The sequence below is a fragment of the Acinonyx jubatus genome, chromosome A2, assembly GCF_027475565.1.
Source record: "Acinonyx jubatus isolate Ajub_Pintada_27869175 chromosome A2, VMU_Ajub_asm_v1.0, whole genome shotgun sequence".
In the NCBI taxonomy this organism is placed as follows: Eukaryota; Metazoa; Chordata; class Mammalia; order Carnivora; family Felidae; genus Acinonyx; species Acinonyx jubatus.
This window is the reverse complement of record NC_069383.1, coordinates 6,752,048-6,778,272: the sequence shown is the minus strand read 5'-3', so window position 1 is coordinate 6,778,272 and position 26,225 is coordinate 6,752,048. Positions and strand designations below refer to the sequence as shown.

The window sequence follows — 26,225 nt, the reverse complement described above, 5'->3', positions numbered from 1 at the left end:
AATCTTCGTTTTTAACAGGTGAAACAATCTGGAGAATTTGGAGAAACTTCACATTGTCACATTGTCTCCCCTGACAGGCAGCTCGAGAGGCTAAGCTGCTGCAGAATTTCACAGGAATGACCTTTCCCTTTATGCTAACATGTTCCTTCCTTTTTTGGGTGGTATTCCTCACATCAAAATCCGGTCCCTTGCTAGCTTTTAACTGCCCTTGACCTTCCAAAACTCTGATAGAAAAACACTTTTAAGCTCCAAAAAGCTGTTTTGCTGCCAGTATCAGTCACTTAGGGTTTAAGAACTTACTTTTTTCGCTGCCGATTCAGGTCTCGAGGCCTCTTGTGCGTGGCCTGTGTCTCTCTAGAATCTTCCAGAAGCAGTTCAACTCTTCAATCCCTTAGCTGCCAGCTGAGGCGGCGACAGAATGGCCATCGCCAGAACAACAGGGAGCATTACGTCTTGCTTGCAAGGAGCACAGCAAGTCACAGCCAGCGTTCAGGACAGCTCCTCCTGGCCCTTCGCTGCAGGGGACCACCCGCCCCCCTCCAAGTCTGCCCCCGGTGCCCTGGGCATGGGATGGCTTTCTCCCTCCTGGCTGCTCTGGAATGTCACTGGAGAGGCCATCGTGGGCCTTATGGAGTAGGAGTGTGGTGTGGGGGGTGGGGGGTTCTCACAGCAGCAGAGGCCAGAAACAAGTTTCTCGTGACTGTTTTCTCTTGGGAAGTAGAGAAGAAGGAACAAATCACATCTGCCCCTGGGTTTGTGTTTTTAGTAGCAGCCCACTGGGTTTCTGGTGGGGGTTCTCCTCACAGGCCCACCCGGGCCCCTCTCCACTGCTTAGCACCCGCAGGCAGCACGGGTGGCTTCCTGCTTGTCTGGGTGAGAGCGAGGTTGGCCTGGTCCTGCCGAGAGGCCAAGCCAGCCTGGGGCTCACCCGCTGTGCTGAGTCTCCTTTGGAGAAGAGGGTACAGAAAAACAAAAATCTCAGGAACCAAAACCGAAAGTAGCAGCAGCATTGGGTGGGTGGGGGGGACAAAAACCACTTAGGAAACCCCCAAACCAAAAATGAGCAGGAAAGAAAAAAAAAATTGAGAACGCCCTGCGGAAACTGAGGGTTGTCTTGAATTGGTAAATGCAGAGCAGGGTTGCTGGCTTCCGCCCAGAGGCTCTAAGGAGACAGTGAGTTGGAAGAAAGCTCATTGCAAATCCTGTTTTGCTTTGTTTCCAGCCAGCAGCCCAGCAGCGGCAGGGGCAGGTGTCTTGGAATACAGTTGAGGTGCTAGAAAAAGTCCCTCCAGGTGCTGATGGAATCATCTGGAGCAGCTGCCTGTGTGTCTGCTTGTCCGGGCCTCCCTCCCCAACACTGCCTGCCTGGGGCATTAAAGCCTGTGGGCACCTGGCTGGCTCAGTCCGGTAGAGGGACTCTTGATCTCATGGTTGTGAGTTCAAGCCCCATGCTGGGTGTAGAGATTACTTAAAAACAAAATCCGTAAAAAAAATAATAAAGCTTGGACAGACTGCCTCTTCCCAAGGCGATCCTGAGTCTAGATACTGACATCAGTAAAATTCGCAGTAAAGGAGAGGGAAGTTGAGTGGTAGCCGGAGAGAGTAGGGTAAGGGAATCTTCTTTTTTTGTTTCTTTTTAATTTTGTTTTTGTTTATTTATTTATTTTGAGAGAGAGGCAGAGAGAGAGAGCACGAGCAAGCAGGGGAAGAGCAGAGAGAGAGAGAGAGAGAGAGAGAGAATCCCAGGCAGGCTCTGGGCTGTCAGTGCGGAGCCCGATGTGGGGGCTCGAACTCACAAACTTTGAGATCCTGACCTGAGCTGAAATCAAGAGTCGGATGCACAACCGACTGAGCCACCCGGGCGCCCCAGGAATTTTCTTTTTAAACAATTCTTTTTTTTAATGTTTATTTATTTTTGAGAGAGAGAGTGAGAGAGACAGAGTGCGAATAGGGGAGGGGCAGAGAGAGAGAGGGGGAGACACATAACCTGAAGCAGGCTCCAGGCTCTGAGCTGTCCACACAGAGCCCGACGTGGGACTTGAACTCACAAACCGCGAGATCATGACCTGAGCCGAAGTCGGATGCTTAACCCACTGAGCCACCCAGGTGCCCCCAGGAATTTTCTTTTTTAAAGGTGGGAGAACATGGCGTGGTCGTATGCTGATGGCAGTTGTAGAGGCTGTTTTGAGGCAAACGGGCTTGAGCAGGGGAATGTTGAAAGGGCCCACAGTGACCACTGGGCTGAATACAGACAGGCCAGTACCAATAAGGGGGAAGATTCCATCTGTGGCCATACTGCTTCATCTTCCCCCTTTAACAACAGCCCCCACCCACTGCCTCGCAGCAGACAGCCTCTCCTTTGCTGCCAGCCACGGGCCACGGGCCACAGGCCACCGGCCACTGCACTGTGTAATCAGTAAACTTCTGTATCCTTTGTTCTGCCTCAGGTGAATTCTTTCACCTTCCACCTGATCGCCGCCCCACATTTGGGGGCCCCCATCCGATGGAGAAGCTCCCCATTTAGACGCTACAGCAGTGGTCCAGGAGAGAGGGGGTTGCTGATGGCCCAGGGCAGGGGGCACTCGCCAGAGTGAGGTCTGTGAGCAGTAGAGAATGGGGGTTGACATACAGTCCGAGGAGCTGGGCTGAGGCCGGCGTCTGGGCAGGTCGGTCACAGTAACGGGAAGGCAGGTGGAATCCCTTGCCTGGCCTGAGGTGGTGGGCAGATGTGGGGTGGGGGGGCGGGTGGCGGGTGGGACCCACTGTTTCTGTTTTCCCAAAGAAAGAAGAAGCCAGGTCATCCACTGAGTGGGGGTGGGGAGGGATGGGAGTGCCAGAAGCCAGAAGCCAGGAGGTAGCTGACCAGGGCAGTGGGGAGTGACTGTCTTCGACAGAGAGGGTGATGGCCAGGATTCAGAGCTGGTCTGGGACAGGAATCAAGAATGTGAAGAGTCCGTGTGCTCCCTGCCAGCCATTCCTGCCGTGCAGGTGCTGGTGTGGCCAGGTATGTTCGTGTCCCCCAGCTTGACTAAGCTTTAGACGGCTGTGTTCTGACTCTGGGCCCCGACCTCCCCTTTCTTAGAGAACTTCCTTTAGAAAACTTGTCATTGCAAATTCTTTGTCTGCCCCTTTGAGATGGAAATCTTTAAAAAATCTGCTGCCAGTTTCCCAACCCAGAGCCGGCTTTCTCAGGGACGTGGGCACCCACCCCCAGGAGGCAGTCCGATCTCCCCAGTCTGTCTGTGTGAGGGCAGAAGCCTAACTTTGATGTGGGCACCACTCAGCAGACACACTGGCCTAAGCACATGGACCAATATGCAAGGGGGTCTCCTCCTTCCTGCGGTCACGTGCCCCCAGGGCGAGCGTTCGTGTATCTCCAAGTCTTGGTCCTTGCTGGGGCCTGTAGTTCTTTGTAGCTTTATTGCTTCCTGGATGCTTTTGAGAAGGTGTAAACATTTTTACCCTGTTTAATTAAAAAAGTTTTTTTTAATGTTTATTATTTTTTTGAGAGAGAGAGAGAGTGAGAGGGGGAGGAGCAGAGAGAGAGGGAGACACAGAATCCGAAGCAGGCTCCAGGCTCTGAGCTGTCAGCGCAGAGCCCCACATGGGGCTCAAACTCAGGAATGGTGAGATCACGACCTGAGCCAAAGTCGGACGCTTAACTGACTGAGCCATCCAGGTGCCCCACATCTGTTTACTTCTAACTGTTTCCAGTGGGAGGCTTGGTACGAATAACACGGGAAAGAGGAATCAGTCATGACGTTTCGGACTTCTCTGCCTGCCCTGTCTCTGGTGCCTGAGACCCAGTATCCCGGAGCTGACGTGATCATCTCTCCCCCCACCCCACCCTGGAACATGGGCCTCTCACAGTTCTGCTTTCACTGAGGCCACCAGAAGTGCTGTGACCCCAGGCGTTCCACAGCCAATTGGCCTGAGGTGACCACTAGCCTCTATGTGAATGAGACAATGGTGTCTCTTCTAAGTTAAATACTTATAAATAAGCATATTATTTCTTAAACATTACTGTAACACACAAGGACTCTGAGTAAGACATTTAATTCCATCAGAAAACTGCCAAAATATACAAATCTAGTTGCAAGAGACTTTACAGCCATCTGCCAACATTGTAGGAAACATACATTTCCCATCTATGAAGTTAAACAACATATAACAACATTTTTTGAAATAAGGAAATGTCTATACTGTGAAGAGCCCTCTCTTTAATGTGGTGCCTGAATCCTTGTAATAGCAACCCTGAATTAGTCTGCTTAAAAATGATTTTGTTGTTTCTCTCTCTCTTTTTTTAAGTTTTTTTTATTTTGAGAGAGAGAGAGAGAGAGAGAGAGAGAGAGAGAGAGAGAGAGAACGTGTGTGAGCAGGGGAGGGGCAGAGAGAGAGGGAGAGAGAGAATCCCAAGCAGGCTCCATGTTGTCAGCTCAGAGCCCGAGGTGGGGCTCAAACTCACAAACCATGAAATCGTGACCTGAGCCTAAATCAAGAGTCAGATGCTTAACCAACTGAGCCACCCAGGCACCCATCTATCTCTTAAATAGATCATCAGTCTGTTCCTTTTTCCACTGTCCATCTAGCTTGGACTATTGCAGTAGCCTCTAGCTGGTAGCCTCTAGGTTTTTCTGATGGGGTTTGAAGTGATGGTGGGGTTCAGAGCCGATGGCCAAGAAATAATTCTTGAAGATACCTTTGGTGCAAAAGGGGATTTTATTAAAGCATGGGGACAGGACCCGTGGGCAGAAAGAGCTGCACTGGGATTGTGAAGTGTGACTGATTATATATATACCATTAGGTTGGGAGGGGGTTAGGGAAGGAGTAAGTCTAAGGAATTTTGGAATCAAGGTTTCCAGGACCTTGAGGGGCTAGCCGTTGTTAGGAAACCATCATTTATTACAGCTTAGTAAAACCTCAGTCATGAGACCCTTCAGATGTATATCAGGGGCCATATGCTTAGAGTATAATTGCCAACATACACTTGGGGGCTAAGATAAAGGAGGTTTGCAAATTTTTATGTGTTTAAGGAGACTCGTAGGATCCTGGGGGGTCAGGATAATGTTAAGCCAAGATTCCCTTTCGCCCCCTAACAAAGTGTCACCATCAAGGCAGCTGAGCTTCTAGAGGGAGGTCACTCTGCCTGTTTCAAGGACTTGTCAATGGGCTGTAGGCAGTAAGGGAATTTAATTTTTCATCTGCCTTAGTTTCCCACATCGCCATGGCAAGCACTTAAACTCCCTTACATCTTGATGAGGGTGCTATTAGGACTCTAGGAAATGGAGTCTTTAGGTTTCTGGAAATTAGGCTATGGATAATATTGCCTTTTTCTTGCAGTTTACTAAGTTATCTGTACACTGAAGGAGACTCCTGCCCTGCAGGACTGTGGTCTCTATCAGTCAAACATTTGCTTTCCTTCCTTTCCCTTGTTCTTGGGCAGCCAGGAGTGTCTGAGGAATATCACACATGTCCCACCCGGGCGGGGAAGAAGAGCTGTTAGCCTGTACTTTGCCCTCAACCTGCCTTATGCTCCCTCATCACTTCTACCTCCAGCCTGATGCCATTTCCCCACGTGCCCAAGCTGCTCTCAGCACTCCAAATGCCTGTGGGGTTTGCCATAATCCCTCTGCCTGAATGTCCTTTGCAGGGAGATTTCTACATGCCCTTCATGACTCAGGGTAGGCGTAAGCTCCCCTGTGTGGCAGTTTCCTCCTCCAGTGTGTCTTTTGTAATGTCCTCCATGAGAGTACCTGCCGCAGAGAATGAATGGTTTATGGATTTATTTGTAAGTTTGTTTCCCCACTTGGCTGTGTCTCCATATTTTCAATAATTTTTAAAAAATTTATTTATTTTGAGAGAGACAGAGCATGAGTGGGGGAGGGACAGAGAGAGAGAGAGAGAGAGAGACAGAGAGAGAGAGAGAAAATCCCAAGCAGGCTCTGCACTGTCTGTGCAGAGCCCAACTCGGGGCTGGATCCCATGAACTGTGAGACAATGACCTGAGCTGACCTCATGAGTTGGGTGCTTAACCGACTGAACCACCCAGGCGCCCCTGTTTCTGCATCTTGTAGGACTTACAGCCCTTCCTCTTCGCTCCCCTGAACACATCTCTGTGACAACATGTGTTCTATTGGTCCATGACCATAGGGTTCAGTCTCCTCATTTGACTGATCTCCTTGAATGGAGATTTGTCTGGCAGGTCTTTAGGCCCCTGTGTCTCATATGGTGCCTAGCCTGGTGGATTCCTCCTTGTTTGCATAGTTTGTGCCTTCCAGGCTTATATGATTTCTGGAAGTCCAGCCTTCTCTTCACCCCCTTTGAGAGGAAGGGAGAAGGGAGAGTAAGTGCTAGCCACAAAGCCACTAGGGGGCAGGGAACCCCCATCCTTCCCCAGACCTGAGCGCACCCAGCCTTCCCCACAGAAATCAATTCCCCACAAGCCAATGTACTGAAAGATCATTTTTTTTTTTCCTGAAAAATGGTCAACTCAGCAAACAATCAACTTGCTAAATCAATGAGGAGTTATTTGAAGCTGCGGTTTTACTCAGAATGCTCTCCAAATGCTTAATATTTCAGAACAAGGGAGCTTTTTCTCCATTTACTGTTTTCTCTATTTTGGGGAAATGATACTCCACCGGGCTGTGACTCTCTGCCCCTGAACTGACCTCCACTTCTGGGAACAACACAGTTGGGATCATCACAGGGTGGGATTGAAGGCTTCTGTCTAATTACTTCAATGAATTGATTTTCATGGAATTGACGTAGTGCCCCCAAAGAGGGTGGGGATTGTTTCTAGATGGGGTCTTCCTTGCCAGGGGAGTAAATGGGGTGGGGAACGGGAGAGACTCTTCTCACCAAGAGGTAGTCTGTGTAGACCTGAGCCCTTGGTGGGCAGTGCCAGGATCCCTAGGTTTTCTCTGGCTTCCTAACAAGATGGGCATGACCAGCCTAGAGGGGAGCTGGACCCTTTGGGACAGAGCAGCCCCCAAAACCTGGTCAGGGCCCCCACTGCTCCTCCTTTTTGCAGGATCTCTGGAAGTCTAGCACCACCTGACACATTTCAAAGACCAAGCCTGGTGGGACAGCATGAGCTCAAGGCCATTCATCAGCTTCTGCATTCCCATGAAAAGTGCGGTCACGCAGAGGGACCTTGAGGACACTCCCCTAAAAGAAAAAAATGCTAGTCACAAAGGGCAAACACTGTCTGGTTCCAGGTACATGAAGTATCTAAAGCCCTTAAAATCACAGAAACAGAAAGTAGAGAAGTCGTTATCAGGGGCTGGGGGAGGGGAGGGGCATTAAGGGCTAACGAGTACAGAGTTTTATTGTTGCAGGGTGGCAAAGTTCTCCAGCTCTTGCACAAGGAAGGTACTTAATGCTCCTGCACTGTGCACTTAAAAATGGCTAAGATGGGGAGGTGCCTGGGTGGCTCAGTAGAGCCTAGGACTCTTGATTTCTGCTCGGGTCCTAATCTCACAGTTCGTGAGTTTGATCCCGGGATCCTGGAGTTCAAACCCCACTGATAGTGCAGAGCCTGCTTGGGGTTCTCTCTCTCTCCCTCTCAAAAATAAATAAACTTAAAAAAAATCGCTAAGATGGTAAAATTCTGTGATGTTGGTGTGGTGTTGTTTTTTTAACAATCCATAATCAGGGCACCTGGGTGGCTCAGCTGGTTAAGCTCAGACTTCCGCTCAGGTCATGATCTCTCAGTTCATGGGTTCTAGACCCCTCACTTCATGGGTTCTAGCCTCTGTGCTGACAGCTGGGAGCCTGGAGCCCGCTTCTGTGTCTCCCCTTCTCTCTCTGCCCTTCCCCTGCTCACGCTCTGTCTCTCTCTCAAAACCGAAAAGGCATTACAAAAATAAAATAAATAAAAACCATAATAAAATAATAGTCTTTCTCAGAGTCTGGCTCCTGTAGTAGGAAGCTTCTGGATACTATCATCACGCACAAAAAGGGTTTCCTTTATAAGCTGTTGGAAAGCATAGAAGTTCCAGCATTTCAATGTTAGCCGGGCTCTAAGAAGGAACCCTTTAGCCTGGCAAGCAGCGCGTTCCCCAGGTCGGGTTGGAGGGTCCCCCAGGAGGGGTGTGAGGAGTTGCTAGAGGGTGGGGGTGGGAGAAGGAAACCGGCGTCTTCTCGGTTTCCTCAGTCTCGGGAAGGGGTCTCAGGTGCCCAGGGTGGCGGACACCAGCCGGAGAAGCACCACCTACTGGGCGCCGTCCCCGCACCGGCCAGGTTCAGCCTCTTCAGGCTCCACGACTTCGGTCCCAGGGACGGGAGCACCCCGCACTATGACCCTCTCCGGGGGAACCCTCGGGGGGCGCCGCAGCCCCAGGCCCAGCTTCCGCTCTCGAGTCTTGCCCTTCGTGTCCCCAGGAAGGGGCGGCGGCGGGGGGGGGGGGGAGGCGTGCCTGTCCCTCGTCTGCACCCCGCGACCTGGCACCAGCCCCAACTCTCCCCTCCACCCTCACCGCCTCTGAGGGCCCGCCCCTGCTTTCTCTCCGCGCGGCCCTCCTCCCGCCCTGGGCCGGCTGCTGCGGGGCTCTCGGCCACTTTCCGGAGCCATGCAGCCCACGACGCGCCCGGAGCCGGAGCCGAGGTGCCTGCGCATCCGCGCGGGAGAGGGGGCGGGGGGGCCCGAGGCCGGGCGGGCCGCGGGGAGGGGGGGAGCGGGGGAGGGGGGAGGGAGGCGGGCTCCTCGCCTTCCCCGAGGAGGGCTCGGCGGCGAGGGGCCGATGGCAGGGCTGGGGGAGGAGGCTGGTAGCCACGGATCCGCCCGGTCCACGCTCGCTTTTGTTCCCCACCCCGTGCGCTGTCGGGTCCCCTTAACTGAGCCCTCGGGGTGGCCGGTGGTTGCCCCAAACAAGACTTATGATTTTGCCTACATTTGAGCCCTCTGGGCTGTCACCGTTGAATGCTTTTCTGTCCTCCTGATGACTGCCTGACCTGCGGGGCTGGGAGTGCGTCCTCCCCAGGCTAGGCTCTGGAAGCTTCTCTGGCCATCTCTTTCTGTGGGCTTGAACTTCCCGGGTGCAGGGCAGATTCCCCAGACCATTGGGAGCTTTGCTTGGACGGCTGAACCCGCATCGCCCTCGAGCTATACCCCGAGAACAAGTACAGGTTGCTGGAGAGTGTCACTATAGTTCTGGAGTGAAAGCTCTCGTTTTCTCTCTCTCCTTGCCCTGTTGGGGTCTCCAGAGGGGCTGGGAGATAGTCAGAGGGGAGTGTGGGTAAAGGAGAGAGTGAGGGAGGGGGAGTTTTGGTTACCTTTCGTCCGAATTTTTTTTTTTTTAATATTTTTTTTGAGAGAGAGAGAGAGAGAACAAACAAGCAGGGGAGGGGCAGAGAGAGAGAGAGAGAGAGAGAGATGGAGACAGAATCCGAAGCAGGTTTAGCGCTGTCAGTGAAAGCCCCACATGGGGGTCCAACCCATGAACCTTGAGATCATGACCTGAGCCAAAGTCAGCCGCTCAACCACTGAGCCACCTAGGCACCCCCTCTGCTCCAGAGAAAAGTTCGCAAGGCGAGGGCGTAGGTTGGGTGGGTCCCTGATTCAATATAACACACAGTTTAGCAAAGGCTCATTAATTTACACACACTATGATGGGTAATCATGTGAGCAGTGGAGCTTACTTGGGAAATCAATTCCTTTCTTCTTCAGACATGCTGGAGGTCTCTGCTTCCTTCAGCTATTTGCCCACTAGTGTCTTTTTTTAAAAAAATTAATGTACCAAAAAATATCACTTCATTGGCTTGGGATACAGTGTGAAGTTACTTCTCTTTTTTTTAATTCAAAGTGGCTTCACTTCAGTCACTCTCTTCATTTCTAAAAACTGTTTTTCTTCCTTTCCTCACCCCTTCACCCCATGATCATTCATTTAACACCACTTATTAAGCCTTTACTATATACCAGGCACAGTATCAGCGACTAGGGACATAGGACAAGACAGGCATGGTCTCTGCTCTTACAGAGTTTCATACCAAGGGTGGTAGAGAGAATTTCAAAGTTAGATGAAGTAAATACTATCAGCTGGTGCTTATCGAATGCCTTCTCTGGGTCATAGATGCGATGGTGAACAAGATAAAGCAGGTCCTCCTTCTCATGGGACTTACCTCTTAGCCGTGGGGAGACAAAAGAAAGCAATAAGCAAGTAAATGCACAATGTGAAAGGTTGTTGCAGTGGTTGCTGGGGGCGTACAGAACAGGCATGTGGGGGAAGCAGAATGCTGTTGGGATGCAGTAGGGCAGATTGCTGTTAAATGTAGGATGACTGAAGAAGGCCATCTGTCCCACAGGGCCAATGCGGTAAAGATCTAAAGGAGGTGAATGCGCCTTGCACGAGTCTGGGGGAAGAGTGTTCTAGCTCAGGTGAACAACCAGCACCAAGGCCCAAGGTTGCACATTTGGGGAACAGCAGGGAGGTCCATGTGACTACAGGAGACAAAACAAGGTGGAGAGGGGTGGGAGATGAGATCAGAGAGACAGCTAGAGTCCAGATGGGTAGGGTCTTGTCGACCACTGTAAAGGCTTTGCTTGTTATTTCAAGTCAGGGGGAAGCCACGGGGGGACTTTGGACTGATGAATGACATTATCTGTCTCCTGTTTGTGCAGGAGCACACTGACTGTCTACAGACCATAGCCTCTAGAAGGGTAGAAGCAGGGGGAATCAGTGATTCTGTTATTGCAGAAGTCCAGAGAAGAGTTGATGATCAGTTCAGTCTGGAAAAACCATGAAAGGCTTGACCCCAGATGACACTTCAACTAAGTGGGGCTCGAACTGTGAGATCATGACCTGAGCCAAAGTCGGACACTCAACCAAATGAGCCATCAAGGTGCCGCTCATTTTTAAATTTTGTAATTACTTCTCTTAATTTATGGATCAAAAAGAAATGATTGAAATTAGAACATATTTAAAACTGACTAAAAAAAGGAGTGGGGAGAACAACTCTATGCGGATGTCCATTCTTCTAAAACTAAGCTGCAGGGACGCCTGGGTAGCTCCATCGGTTGGGCCTCCGACTCTTGACCTCAGCTCAGGTCATGATCTCGCAGTCTGTGAGATCGAGTCCCATGTTGGGATTCTCTCTCTCCTCTGTCTCTGCCCCCTCCCTTGTGATTTGTGCATGTGCTCTCTCTCTGTCTCTCTCTCAAAATAAATAAATACTTAATAAAAAAATAAAAGTAAGCTACAAATTCAATGCAACAACACTCTAGATTTCAACAGGGTTTCCTGAAGACAATGACAACTGATTTTCAAAGTTCTACAGGGGATTAAAAAGCCAAGAATACCGTGACAGTTTTGCACAATAGCAAGGTGTTGGAACCTGCTCCATTACATAATGAAGCCTCATTTTAGAGTTATATTTTTAGTAGAATAACATTAAGTCATCTTGGTTTTAGTAATTAAGGCTTTCTGGTTCAAGAATAGATTGAGTGTCCAGTGGACAAAACAGACAACCTAGGAAAAGACTCATGGAAACATGGGCCCCTGGTATCTGACAGAATCATTTGGAAAAGGATAGACTGTTCAAGAAATAGTTCTGGGAGGGGCACCTGGGTGACTCAGTCGGCTGAGCGTCCGACTTCGGTTCAGGGCATGATCTCGCAGTTTGTGGGTTTGAGCCCTGCATCGGGCTCTGTGCTGACAGCTCAGAGCCTGGAGCCTGCTTCAAGTTCTGTGTCTCCCTCTCTTTCTCTCTCTGCCCCTCACCCAGTTATGTTCTCTGTCTCTCTAGCTCAAAAATGAATAAACATGAAAAAAAAAGGAAATAGTGCTGGGAAACTTGGCTCTTCCAGTGGTTTCTGATTCAGTTAGGAATGCTAATCTTTAACCAATGGTGGCTTAACACCAGTGCTTCTCAAACTTGAATGCTCATGAGAATCACCTGGAACTTGTCAAATGAAGAATTCTCATTCAGCAAGTCTGGCGTGGGGCTGAGATGTTGTATTTCTAACATGATCTCAGTTATTGGCAATATCGCTTGTTCGTGAACCATACTCTGAGTAGCAGCAGCTTAAATCATTAGAATATCAGCTGTTTACTTAGCAAAAGGGCAATCTCAAGGATGTTTTGGTAGCCCAGTGATGTCATCGGGGATCCTTTTATCTTTCTGCTCTGGGGTCCTTCAGCAACATTTGTTCTCTTATTTGTTACCTCATTGCCTCATGATATCTGCTGCCATTCCAGATGTCACATTTAAATGTCAAATAAGAAGAAGGGGGAGGAGGGGCGCCTGGGTGGCTCAGTTGGTTAAGCATCAGTCCGACTTCAGCTCAGGTCATGATCTCACTGTTCCCGAGTTCAAGCTCTGCTGACAGCTCAGAGCCTGGACCCTATTTGAGATTCAGTGTCTCTCTCTGTCTCTGCCCCTCCCCCATTCATGCTCTGTCTTTCTCACAAATAAATAAGCTTTAAAAAACTTAAAAAAAAAATAAAAAGAAAAAATAAAAAGAAGAAGGGGGAAGAGGTGAGAACAGGAGCTCTCTACTTGAGTCTGCCTCTATCATCAAGAAAACAGTAACATTCCTAAAAGGCCCAGGCAAATATTCCCTCAATTGTCATCAGGTTGAACTGGGTCACATGGCCACCCCTGGTCGAAAGGAAGCTGGGAGAGAGAACGTATTAATTTCCTGTTGCTGCTGTAACAAATTGCCACAAAGTTGCTAAAAACCCACCAAGCTATTATTTTACAGTCTGGAGGTCAGAAGTCCTAAAATTAGTGTTGGGCAGGATTCTTCTGGAGGAGGCTGTGTGGCAGAAGCCATTTCCTTGCCTTTCCCAGCTTCTAGAAGCTGCCTGCATTGCCTTTGGCTGGTGGCTCCTTATTCCATTTTTAAAACCAATCGTGTAGCATTTTCAAATCTTTCTCACTCTCTCACCTCTGCTTTTGTCCTCACATCTCCTTTTTCTTATTCTGACTTTCCTATCTTCCTCTTGGAAGGACCTCTTTTAGTGTGATTATATTGGAGCCACCTGGATGATCCTCTAGGATCCTCTTATCTCTCCGTCTCAAGAGCCTTAATCACATTGGCAACGTCCCTTTTGCCATGTAAAATAACACAATCACAGATTCCAGGGATTAGCACATGGACATCTGGTGGGGGGGGGCATTATTCTATCACAGTTTCCCCCAGCATGTATAATGGGTGATGAATACAGAGAAGGGGGTTGTTGGTTTAGTCAGTCAACAGTGTTGAATGTCTTTTTTTTAAGTGTTTATTTATTTTGAGAGAGAGAGAACAAGAGCAAGTGAGCAAGGGAGGGGCAGAGAGAGAGAGAGAGAGAGAGAGAGAGAGAAGAGAATCCCAAGCAGGCTCTGTGCTGTCCTCGCAGAACCCCATGTGGGGCTCGATCCCACAAACTGTGAGATCATGACCTGATCTGAGATCAAGTGTTGGACACAACCGATCGAGCTACTCAGGTGCCCCTACAGTGCTGGGCATCTTACCAGTGTGGATTTATTTCAGAGACAAGAGCACAGAGAAGATTGTGGGAAACAGGATTTCTTATCCCAATCTAGTCTGAGTTGACTTCAGTAGGCCACATCCTTTGGGAAAAACCAAAAAGAAGGCATTTTTTCTTGCTGCTCCTCTATCCACTCTTGCATGGGTTGAACACTGATGTGTTGCTTTTTGTCCCAGCAGAACCAACCAGAGCCTGTGTCAGGAGAGGAAACTGGAGCCAGAGTGCTCCATGCCAGAACTGAGGCTTCTCCTCTTAGGCAAAAGTGGTGCAGGAAAAAGTGCCACAGGAAACACTATTCTGGGCAAAGCTGCATTCGTGTCCAAATTCAGTGACCAGATGGTGACTAAAACATGCCAGAGAGAGAGTGGGTTCACAAAAGAGAGAAGGGTTGTGGTCATTGACACCCCTGACCTTTTCTCCTCAAAGTCTTGTGCCAAAGACAAGCAACGTAACATTGAACACTGCTTCGAGCTCTCTGCTCCCAGCCTCCACGTCCTGCTTCTGGTAATCCCCATCAGCTTTTATAAGGTCGAGGACATAGAGACAGTCAAAGGGATCCAGGAGGTGTTTGGAGCTAACTCCAGGAGGCACATCATTATTGTCTTCACTCGGAAGGATGATTTGGAGAATGACTCACTGAAAGATTGCATTGAAGATGAGAACTCCCTTAGGGAGTTGGTTGAAAACTGTGGAGGCCGATACTGCGCTTTTAACAACAAGGCAAGTGAAGATGAGCGGGATGTCCAGGTGAGAGAGCTCCTCTGCATGGTCCAGCGTTTGGTGGATGAAAATGGAAGACCATATATCGTGAATCTCAGAAATGAAGGCAGTGGATTCCTGGTAAGAAATGCTGAAGGTCCTCAAGGATCTTTGTGGTGAGAGCTAGTGGGTTGAAGACAAGCATGGATAAGTGACCTGTCACATTGTGTGGTGGAACCTAGGCTTTGTTTAGGAGGTGTTTATCTATGATCTGGAAAGATGAGGCACCAGATGGTAGGTTGCTTTGAGGATTACACTTTGGACTTTGAAATTTATTGGCAAATTAATGGATACAGTTAAGTCCTTACTTAAATTTTTCCCTCACAGTATTAGACACACAAATAGACCCTTTCTTCCCTTTGCTTCAATACAGCTATACTCGTTTTGGTTTTTTTCCTCCTACTCTTTCTGGCTCCTCTGGAGATTGTTGAGTTCTCTTCACATGGCCTCTAAAAGTTGAGATCTTCAGGGTGTGGTTCTAGGCTTTCCTCAATTCTCTGCCCTCCAGCTTTGAGCTCCGTTGATCACTAATGGTTTCCAGATTTGTCACTCCTGTCCAGGCCTCTCCTCTGAATCCTGCTCCCTTATCCAGTTGCCGTCTGATGTCTCCACTTGGCTCTCCTATGGGATCTCAGGCTTCACAAGGTTACACTTTTGGTTTTCCCTCTGAGATGTATGAGACTTCAGTTTTCTCTCAACTGGGTAAATGGTGGTGATGCTCCTGATGCTCCTTGAACCTAAACCCAGAGGTCGGCTTTGCTACTACTAGCTGGCAGCTGATATTTGAGAAGTCCTTAGGTCTTGTGTGATCGGTGTGCCTGGAATCCATGCATTTCTGTCCATCTCCACTGCCCCCCCTCTGCTCCAAACCAGCCTCCATTCTTGCCTGTACTGTTTTACAAACAACCTTCCCCTCATTCGTTCTTGTGCCTTACCCCTCAATCTATTTTCTACATGACAGCCAGAGTGGTATTTTATTTAATTTCTAGACTTGAGTGGAAAATATAGTTGTAATGAAGGAAGATACAAAAATCTAGGGTTTTGTTTTCGAGGACCTCACGCTTCTGTTTGAGTGACTCATGCATAAGACACGAAGCAGTTCCTGATTCAGTGTAAGTAAGTGAATGTTGGTACAGAGGAGTCTTTAAATGCAAGTGTCCATGGATGTAAAGCAAAGCAAAAATCCAACGTGGGGGCAGTTTTGGTCAGAGTGAATCTTCTGAGAACTGGTGAGTGTTAAACCCAAACAGGATGGAAATGAGAAGGAAGGCAATATTTACTGAGCACCTGCTAAGTCCCAGACCCCCAGACTGATCAAATCTTCACACCTACTCAATGTACGACGAGGACCCTGAGGCTCAGGAGAACTTGTCACTCTCTTATCTCCTAGCCCTGACCTCCCTCTCTCTGTCCTTTATAGCCTCTGTCTCTCCCCTGAAGGCTGTATGGAACAGGGATGCCAGCAGAGAGGATAAGGGGCACAGAATGAACTGTCCACAGTGTACCCAGAACACAACCCCCTGTTGTGTAAAATTGTGCAGTGACTGTACGTTGATCTTCAGATCAAGTTTGGAATCCCTGACCTGAGCTGGCCCCTCACCCTCTAACTTGCTCTTTATGTGTTGGTCCCACCGGCCTTCCCTGTGGGGTCCTTGACTTATACTCATGTGTGCTCTAGAGCTTTGAACTTGGAATTTTCTCCACCTGGACACTTCCCCTCTCCCATCCCACCCCGTTCCAGGTCTGCCTCTGCTAGAGCTCCTTTGCTCAGAGAGTCTTCCCTGTGGGCCCCTGGGATGAGCTCCTACAGCCCCCCTTCCCTCAGGGCGCTTCTCCTCCTCATGGCCATCAGCCAGTCAAGTGGTTGCTGTGTATGTGCTTTCAATGGCTGCCTCCCCACAGACTCCCTGAGGGACGGAACTCCTATCCTTTTTGTTGACCACAGTATCTTATTTTTCTGTCTTGTGTAAAAAGGGATAATACTATGTATCTCAGGGTTTAATGAAATGCTGACAAAGTTATTTGCAAATACTTGAAATGCAAGCATTCAGTAATTATTAGCTGCCATTATTATTACTATTATTTAATTTTTTAATGTTTATTCTTGAGAGAGAGAGAGAGCACAAACAGGGAAGGGGCAGAGAGAGATGGAGACAGAATCTGAAGCTGTCAGCACAGAGCCTGACATGGGCCTCAAACCTATGGACCATGAGATTATGACCTGAGCCTAAGTCAGACGCCCAACTGACTGAGTCACCCAGGCGCTCCATAGTTGCCATTATTATTACTGTTATTATCATGGACGTGTATAAGTTTCATGTAAGTTATGGAGACATTAAGGACTTTAACAACCCAGAGACTGAGCAAGATTCCCACTTTTAGGACCCTGTTACCAAGAAAGGAAAACATTTGCACATATAAAGATGTATATATAAGGATATTTATCATTGTATCTTTTCAAATAGTAAATCCAGAAATAAGCTTATGATCTATCAATAAAGGAATCATTTGGCTCGGTCAGTAGAGCATATGACTCCTCATCTCGAGATTGTTAAGTTCAAGCCCCATGTTGGGTGTAGAGATTACTTAAAATAAAATCTTTAAAAAAATACAGGAATCGTTACATTAGTATGGAATTTTCCATATCCATGCTGTGGAGTAAATAGCATCTTCTAGAAAAATTGGGTTGATCGATATGTACTGATTTGTACAGATGTACAGGACATAGTATTAAGCAGATTGAAACCTAGCCAAGTTCTCCCAATGTGTTCATATATGCTTGTGTGTGTTTGTATAAACTTAGAAAAACATAGAAGGATGTATGTGAATTAGCTATTGTTCCTTTGGTAGTGGATTGGGAATTTAAAAATTAGTAATTTTTAGGGGCATCTGGGTGGGTTAGTTGGCTCACGTCGTGATCTCATGGATTGTGGGTCCGAGCCCCGCGTCATGCTTTGTGCTCACAGCTCGGAGCCTGGAGCCTGCATAGGATTCTGTGTCTCCCTCTCTCTCTGCCCCTCCCCTGCTTGTGCTCTGTCTCTCTCAAGAATAAATAAACATTAAAAACATTACTAATTTTTAGATCATACACATTTGCATTGTAAAAATGTTTTCCATTTAAAGAACATGAAAGACCTTGAGTTGTGCCAGGTAAGAAGAAAGAAGTGTGATAATCAGAGCTGAATGGAGAAGACCCAGGGAGGGAGATGGTGGAAGGTATCAATGGTTTGGGGTAAGGCCAAGTAAGAAAGCAGAGGGAAAATTTCCTTGGCTAGCATGGAAATTTAACAAAGATAAGGTTAAAATAAAGTATTGGGAGTTTCTAAGAATAGCGGATTCATCCACATTGTGTATCGTTGTTTTCACCTTCTCTTTTGATTTCATGACAATTTAAGTTTGGGGTGCGACTGTATGGCTTTGCCAGGCAGGGGAAGGGAATACCAACTGTGTGTTTGGCCTTCCATCCTCTGTTATCTCCATTTGCCCACCTGGATGGAGAAGGTTCCAAATTTTCCTGGCTCTCACGTCAGAAGAAGGATCATCTCTGTACCGGGGGTGTGGTGCAGGGAGAAGGCACCGGAGATGTGTGGGGAGCGTGACTCCCAATCTCCTCCCTTCCCCTGGTCCCTCAGATGCACATCACAAACATCACTGGGCTAGTTTCTTCTTCTGGGGAATCCAGAAGCTGTCTTTAAGCCTCTGGATTTTCTCCAGGAACAGAAAAAACTCTGGAAGACTTTGGAAGGGATTGCTATTACCACTGGGGACTGGGGAGAAGGAAAGTTAGAGCTTCAGGACAAATACCTTGGTTAGATGGCATTTGTGGGACTCACCTGAGTGAGAACAAGACCCATCTTCATATTTCTGGGAAGCCTGTTGTGGTGGCAACAATGGGGTTTCAGGATCGACTGTCATTATGGATGGGTCTACAGAAGCCAACAAGGAATAGGACCACGGCCTGAATTTGACCACATCCCAATCATCAAATTACTCTGAATTATATACTTGTGTCTCCATTTCTTTGCTTTGTGAAAAGATGAGATTTTGGGTCTCTGAGCATCATTTCCCCCTTTATTTCCTAGGATCATGTGAATGAAGCCACATCTCAGGAGGGGGACAATCCACATGGTAAGATGATCCTTAAAAATGTTAAGCTCAGGGGTGCCTGGGTGGTTGATTGGGCATCCAGCTCTTTATTTCGACTCAGATCATGATCTCACAGCTTGTGAGTTTGAGCCCTGCATCTGGCTCTGTGGTGATAGTGTGGATCCTGCTTGGGATTCTTCCTCTCTCTGTGTCCCCCAACCCTGCTCGTGCTCTCTCAAAATGAATAAATAAATAAAAACTTAAAAATTAAAAAAAAGATAAGCTCATATCGATATTCTTTTGAATGCATTATGCATCAAAATGAAGTGGAAAAAATAGATAATTAGAAACAAAGATGCGCTCTGGGGACCTTGCTCAGGTTGGTGTCCACAACCTGTCCCCCAGGAAGCTCCTAACACTTGGGAGTAGGTATGGTAGCAGCAAAGGTGGTGGACATGGAGTGGGTGTCCCTGGCTTTCTCTGAAATGTTGTGGAGGTGGGCTTGTCTTTTGTGGCTTTTTTTGTGACTCAGCCTTGTCTTCCTGGCCCTGGATCCAAGACTATACAATGTTGACTTCTACTGGGAAAGCAGAAATTACCTTCTTGGGGAGCACTAAGTTATAGGATTCTGTAATGGAGTTCAGTATCCATGTAATGATTGCCGTTAATGATTCATCCTGCACACTGCACAAATCGATACATATAGATCTACCTCGCTCTGTTTAGTAGATGCAGTTTTGTTCACGGTAAGGGCGTACATGCTTAATTCAACCATCCTTCCTTCCTCCCTTCCTTCTTTCCTTCCTTTTTTATTATTATTTTTTTTAAATCAGGCTTTACAAAAATTTTTTTTTAAGTTTACTAATTTATTTTGAGAGAGAGAGAGAGAGAGAGAGAGAGAGATTGAGAGAGTAAGAGAGCACAGAAGGGGCAGAGAGAGGGAAAGAGAATCCCAAGCAGTCTCTGCACCATCAGCACAGAGCCCGATGTGGGGCTCAAACTCATGAACTGTGAGATCATGACCTGAGCTGAAGTTGTAAGCTTAACTGACTGAGCCACCCAGGCGCCTCCAACTATCCCTTTATTGATGGACTCTCACGTTATTTCTGGGCCAGCTCTGTGCAAGCACAGAATATTCAGCAATGAATAAGGTAGGTGAGATCTCTGTCCCCACAGAACTCCCCCAAATAATAACAATAAAATAATAATAATAATAATAATAATAATAATAATTTTAATTAACTAGAATGTTTATAGCATTTTTATTTATTAAATAAAATAATTATTCTTTTATTATTATTTCAATGTTAATAATGATAATAATTGCAGTTGACAGTATGTGCTGGAAAAATATATAGAAATAATTCAATCCTCCTAGCGTATAAGTATAATTCTCAGAACAACCATATATTCTTAACAACCCTAAAGTATATTCCTCATGACAGCCCTAGGAAGAGGGTGGTATTATCATTAGTCTCATTGACAGATGAGTAAACTTAGCCAGAAAGATGTGAGCTTAGGCAGAAGTAGGGATTTAAAATTCTCCGGATGCCCTTCTGTCAAGACCTGAAGGAACTTACCTGTTATGGCCCCAAATTTTGCCTCGTGGTGGTGAGGAAATAGCACACCATGGGTAGCCACGGGGTGGCTCAAAAAGTTGGAAATGACCTTTTATATGATGTAGCCTTGTATGAGGTGATTTGGAAGAAAGTAGGAGCTTTCCCAAGGCAACATAACAAGGACGTGGTGTCACTAGCATTTCAGTGGCTTTCTTTAAATGCCGCGTTCATTCCACCTCCCAGACTTGGCGGCTCTGACACCAAGTGACAATCCATACCCTTAGCGCCCAGGATGCCTCAAACTCTGAATATTCTCTGTATTGCTGACTCTACCCTTTGCTCAGCATGGAGGTCTGGTGTTGACCTTGGATCAAGGAGAGGTGATGGGGACAGGGCGCGTGTGCAGAGACGGTTTTGTGGTACAAGTTTCTACAGTCATGTATTGAGGCATAATGAACGTAGAGTGAAATGCACAGATCTTAAGTGTAGAGCTCAGTGACTTTACGTATCTACCCATAGTGACCATCCTCTAGATAAAGATCTTGAGCATTTCTGTCAGCTTACCTAAGTTCCTGCTGCCTCTCCCCAAAGGGAACCGCAACCCAGATTTCTATCCACATAGATTAATTTTGTCTGTTCTTGAACTTCATATAGTGGAATCAGATAGCATGTGGTTTCGTGTCCGGCTTCTTTCATTTAGCATGTTTAGAAGATCCATGCGTGTTGCATATCAATAGTTCATTTATTCATTCTTTTTTGTTTTGTTTTGTTTTTGTTTTTGGTTGCTGAGTAGTCTCACATTTTATGAATATACCACCAAGGGGCATTTTAAACTCAGATTCTCCCTTGTCCTGCCTCAGCCCATGGACTTCATGGACTTTGGTAGCAAATGAAAGGAAATCTAAGGACGAAGACCTGTAAAGGCCAAGTTTAACTGATTTTCATGTTTCTGGGAGGTCTTGAGCTTTCTACACATCTCCTAATTTATTCGTGCCCGCCTTTGTGGTTTTTACTTGAATGGGTGAGTGACTTCTGACCCGGGACTATAGTCCTGCTGTTCAGAGCATTACTGCCATTCTCTGTAAAAACTGGCAAGGAGGAGAAATCATAAAACCTGTCCACATCTCCATATTCGGCCTCAAGAAGAGACTCTGAATCTGCCCTTTTGTCCCACAGGGCCAGGGGAGAAGCAGCTGCAGGCCACAGGATGTGAACCAAGCCCTGAGTTGTTGGAACTGAGGATCCTGCTTGTGGGGAAGCATGGAGCCGGAAAAAGTGCTGCCGGGAACAGCCTTCTGGGGAAGGGAGTCTTTGAGACCAAATTCAGTGAAAAGTCGGTAACCCAGATGTTTGCGTCTGTGAGCAGAATCTGGAGAGGGAGGAAAATTTGGGTCATTGATACTCCGGACATTGCATCTTCAAAGGACATTAAAGCTGAGCTTCAGAGACATGCCCCTCAAGGCCTCCATGCCTTCCTGCTGGTGACCCCGCTGGGCTCTTTCACCAAGACCGATGAGGCTGTGCTGGACACCATCCGAAGCATTTTTGGAGAGAAATTCATTGAGTACATGATCGTCCTCCTCACCAGGAAGGAAGATCTAGGGGACCAGGATCTAGAGATGTTCTTGAAAAGCAATAATGAAGCTCTCTACCAGCTCATTAAGAAATGCAAAGACCGGTACAGCGCCTTCAACTACAGACTGACGGGGGCAGAGGAGCAGTGCCAGGTGGACGAGCTCCTACAAAAGATCGTGGACCTGGTGCTGCAGAACAGGGCCAAGCCATGCGTCATCAGCCAGGAAGGTACATATTGTGTAAAACACATTTTATATATGCTTTTGACAGCCAGATGTGACATGTGCAAGAGCTTTCTATTTTCTGAAGGGCAGAGAGAAGCTACAAAGGACAGGTCCAGGCTCTTGACGAGATTTTCTCTTTCTCCTTCCTTTCTCAAATGTTCCTAAGGTAATGAGACTTCCCCCTGCACACTGTCCACACCTCGAACTCTTTAATTTTTCTTTCCTGATCCTTATCCCATCTCTCCAAGGGGTGGTGAAGGACTTAAGGGAAGGAGTTGAGCTTTTTCTAATCTCCCGTTTTCCCCACCGTGTATCTGTGGTTTGGGGCTCAGGACTCAGCGCTGGTGATGAGATAGTTCTGAACCATTGGTTTGCTCTTCTCTTTCTCTTAAGCCCACTCCATCTCTCTCTCTTTCCCTCTCTTAACTTCTTGGTTCTTTTTTTTAAAAAGTTTATTTATTTATTTTGAGAGAGAGAGAGAGAGAGAGAGAGAGAGAGAGAGAGAGAGAAAGCAGGGGAGGGGCAGAGAGAGAGAGAGAGAGAGAGGGAGGGAGTTGAGAATCCCGAGCAGGCTCCACACTGTTAGTGCAGAGTCTGATGCAGGACTTGAACCCACAAATCCTGAGATCATGACTTAAGCTGAAATCAAGAGTTGGATGCTTAACCAAGTGAGCCACCTAGGCACCCCTCTTTTTTTTAAGCTTAATAATTTATTCTTGAGGGAGGGGGAGAGAAGGAGAGAGAAGATCTAAAGTGGGCTCCATGCTGACAGCAGAGTCTGATGTGGGACTTGAACCCATGAACCACAAGAGCATTACCTGAGCTGAAGTCAGATGCTCAAAAGATTGAACCACCCAGGTGCCCCAGCTAGATGGGTTTCTCAGTCCAGCCACACTACCTGCTTCTTTAGCAGAAGTCCCCATGCACTCTGTGCTACATGCTCTATTGCCCTGAACTGAGATTCTTCCAGGCCAGTATGAGTCATCCCATTCTGTCCCATGGCAAATGTCCTCACCTGGGAAGAACACAGACTCAAAAGAGCCCTTTCATATTTGCCATGGAGCCCCAGGTGCTGGGGAGCCTCCTGAAGAAGCATAGATATGTGGGAATGTCAGGAGAGGCTGTGTGGAGAAAGCCCAGTTTGAAATGGGCTTTAGAAAATGGGCAGAGTTTGGATGGCTGGCAGAAAGCTGGAAGACATCGCAGAGGGCACACTAGCAATATGGAACAATGATGGAAATGGAGGGTTCGTGCCTCTACATGAAGTGGGAGATCATGGAGGTTCTTGGGAGCCACCTTCCGAGGGTATGGGAGCAGGGACTGAAGCCTGTGACAAATGTGGGAATGTGGGAGGATTAATCTCTTTTTCATCCTTTATGCATAACTATGAGATTGTAGGTTCAGGACGAGCAGTTCAATAATTTCCCCTGGGGGAACAGCACAGGGTAGGCTTCCCTCACTCTTTGTTTCTGGGTGGATATTGGTAACTTGGCCAACGATACATAATTGAGGAGAACTGTGGAAAAAGGCAGCGTGGAAGAGAAAGACCACAGGACAAGTTCAGAGTCACAAGGAGTCCCCACTAGCACACTCTGCAAGGGCTCTGTACATCTGTCATTCCATCTAGAGGGACATCTGTTCTCCATCATCGCCCCACAGAACAGGGGAGGGTGTGTTCACTGTTATAACCTCTAGGTACTTTTTGACTCCTTGATGAAAGAAAGACACAGTTCAGTTTAATGTGGTTTTAATGAGACGTGAATTGTAGCATGATCCGAATGAAGGAACTAGTAATCTGTTGATAATATATGTAGTTGCTTTTTCATGAAAAGTCAGTTCTATGGCATAAATTTTCAAATACATCGAGGAGATTTTGCTGCAGTTACAGCACTAGGTTGGCAACAGGAAGCCATAGTTGCAGCAGGAACAGAAGCCCAAGAGATGAGATGTATAGCCCGGATGTATCTGAGTAGGTGATGGGTCATACAGCCAGTAGCACCCACAGGAGTCAGAGAAGGTACCAGAAAGAGGGAGCAAGTTCAGAGATAAGGACAGTGGCCATGTCATGGGTGAGCACTGGGCAGAGACGGTGGTCCAAGTCATGCTTGTGGGTTCATAGGATGCTTGGCTGGAAGAAGCCGCCCCCCACCACCATACTTGGGGATGGAGCAGGCACCCCCGGGTGAGGGGGTGGCCACAGTGCTCTCTGAGCATCCTCTGCTGTGATGTCTGGCATCACTTTGAAAGTCGCACACAGATCTGCCCATGGTCATGAATCTTTCCTGCTTTCCTTTTGACAGACACGCTGAGCATTGTCCTCGTGGGGGACAGCGGCACCGGGAAGAGCGCCACGGGGAACACCATCCTTGGGAGGCGTGACTTCCTCGACCAGCTCCGAGCACAGCTGATCACTAGGAAGAGCCAGAGCAGCAGGAGGATGTGGAAAGGGTGGAGGGTTGTGGTTGTGGACAGTCCCTTGCTCTGCCTGACGGCCAGCACTGAGAGGTGTCCATCTGGGCTGGAGGAGGAGGTCAAACACTGTTTGTCCTGCTGTGAGGGAGGGAACATAGTTCTGGTCCTGGTGTTCCAGCTGGGACGCTTCACTGAGGAAGACAAAAAGGCAGTGAAGAATCTAGAGACCATCTTTGGGGAGGACGTTTTGAAGTACACGATTGTGCTGTTCACTAGGAAGGAAGACCTAGAAGGGGGGGACCTCAAAGTTTACCTCCAGGAGACAGATAACAAAGCTCTTAAGAACATAACTAAGAGGTGTGAGGAGCGAGTGTGTGCTTTTAATAACAAAGAAACTGGCCAAGCCAGGGAAAACCAGGCAAGTCTTCTTTTGACAATGGCCGTCGATCTGCTAAAGAGCCACAGAGGGCATGGTTACCCCCATGAATGGGAGAATGTCAACAAAATCATTAGAAATAACCAGGAAAAGGACAAGCCCAAAAGCTTACTGAAAAATTTAAAAAGATATAGTATCATCGGTAACTGATGCACGTGGGGTGTCTTTAAGTTAGAGACACCCTCAGTTGGGGATGGGTGTGAGGTAGGGCTGGTGGGAGGGGAGGAGGGTCCATGTCTTAGAGGGCTTGAAAGGCACATGCTGGCCACCTTGCAATGCTTCAGCTCTTATTAGGTGAATAAATTGTCAGGCTGGGGCAGGGGATTAGAAAGGAGAAAGGAGAAATTAGGTGGGGAAATCTTGAAAGAGGCTCCTGAGATTGAGTGGCCATTGAGGGTCAGAATTAAATCACAAGAATCACCTCACCTGTGGACATAGAGTGGCGTCAGGACAGACACGGTGACCAAGGCCAGCCCGGGGTCAGAATACAGACAAATACCCATGAACCAGGGGATCCAGACACACGAGGGTAGAGTAATGAGCAGTGTTCAGCCAATTCCTGGTGTGGCAGAGTGGACAAGCTGGATCCCGTGGGCCTCTGGGTGCCCAGGGCTGCTTGTCAGGCATGCTGGTCTCCTGAGCTGCCATGTCGCCATTGGGCAGAACTTGGGGCCAGCACATTCTTTTCTTCCTGGGGCGGATATTCTTTAGTGCTGTCTTCATTCCAAGCCTGAATGGAAAGTGGGCCCCAGTCTACTCTTCTTTATTGTTCCTTAGGAAATGATCATGAGTCTGTGAGGTTTCCAAAGATTTTATTGCTAACCATCACAGTGAAAGAGAGTAGAACAAAAATCCAAAATGTGGTAAAACTGCCAACATGAGACAACATTGCAAAGTTCCAAAATTCTATGTAGAATTCTAGATTGCCTCCAGACAAGTTGAAAATTCCTTTGCACTTTTCTCTCTCTCTCTTTTTTGGATCCCCATGGGTTAGGAATTAGGGTAAAGCTCAGAGGATGCAAATAATAGTCTCGAACACACTAGGGGCTTGTTGTATCTCACGTCAGGAAGTCTGAGGGTAGGCAGTCTGAGGCTGGTGTGGAATGTGGCCTCCACACTTAAAGTTGCTTCTCCATTCCAGGATGGTGGTGTTCCCTGACATTTGAGCAGGTTATGTTGAGGGGTGCCTGTGCGGGCAATATTTGAGATGAGAATCATGGGGTTTTCTTCCAGGTAGGTGTAGTCAGATGCTGTCAGTATTAACTGTTTTATATATGCTTTGAGGACAGGATCTACATCATCCATATGCTTTTTTGGAAAGTTATCAGTTGCCTTCAAGATTAACCCACTTATCAGAGCATGGACCATCACCATCAATACTGTTGTACTCTGCATAACCCTGAAAATGACACATTCTGGAAAATGTATGTATAAGTATATTCAATTGAGTGAAATAATAAAGATGAATTATATTATAAATTCACGTCCTCCTGATTTCTATTTTTCTGACTCCGGGGCAGACCATGCCTCCATGAAGAGGCTATGCAGATGTTTAGACACCTTGACTCTGGTGAGGTTTTTGCATCTTGCGTGCATGAGGACCTTAGAGTGGGTGACAGCCATTTCACGAGGCCTCTGCCAGCTCAGGAATCTTCCACTCTGGGCATTTCACTAGAGCAAGGACAAATAAATTAGAACCAAG

The 26,225-nt window shown here is 47.5% G+C and overlaps 1 protein-coding gene across 1 annotated transcript; it reads left to right on the top strand.

Annotated features, from left to right (window-relative positions):
• The first annotated feature begins 8,448 nt into the window (after positions 1-8,448).
• On the top strand, positions 8,449-26,006 carry GIMAP8 (GTPase, IMAP family member 8). Its single transcript, XM_027075764.2, has 5 exons — positions 8,449-8,605; positions 13,652-14,312; positions 18,314-18,359; positions 21,053-21,679; positions 23,976-26,006. The coding sequence occupies exons 1-5, from the start codon at positions 8,571-8,573 to the stop codon at positions 24,671-24,673; spliced, it is 2,067 nt and encodes a 688-aa protein (XP_026931565.1). The 5' UTR covers positions 8,449-8,570; the 3' UTR covers positions 24,674-26,006.
• Positions 26,007-26,225: the final 219 nt, after the last annotated feature.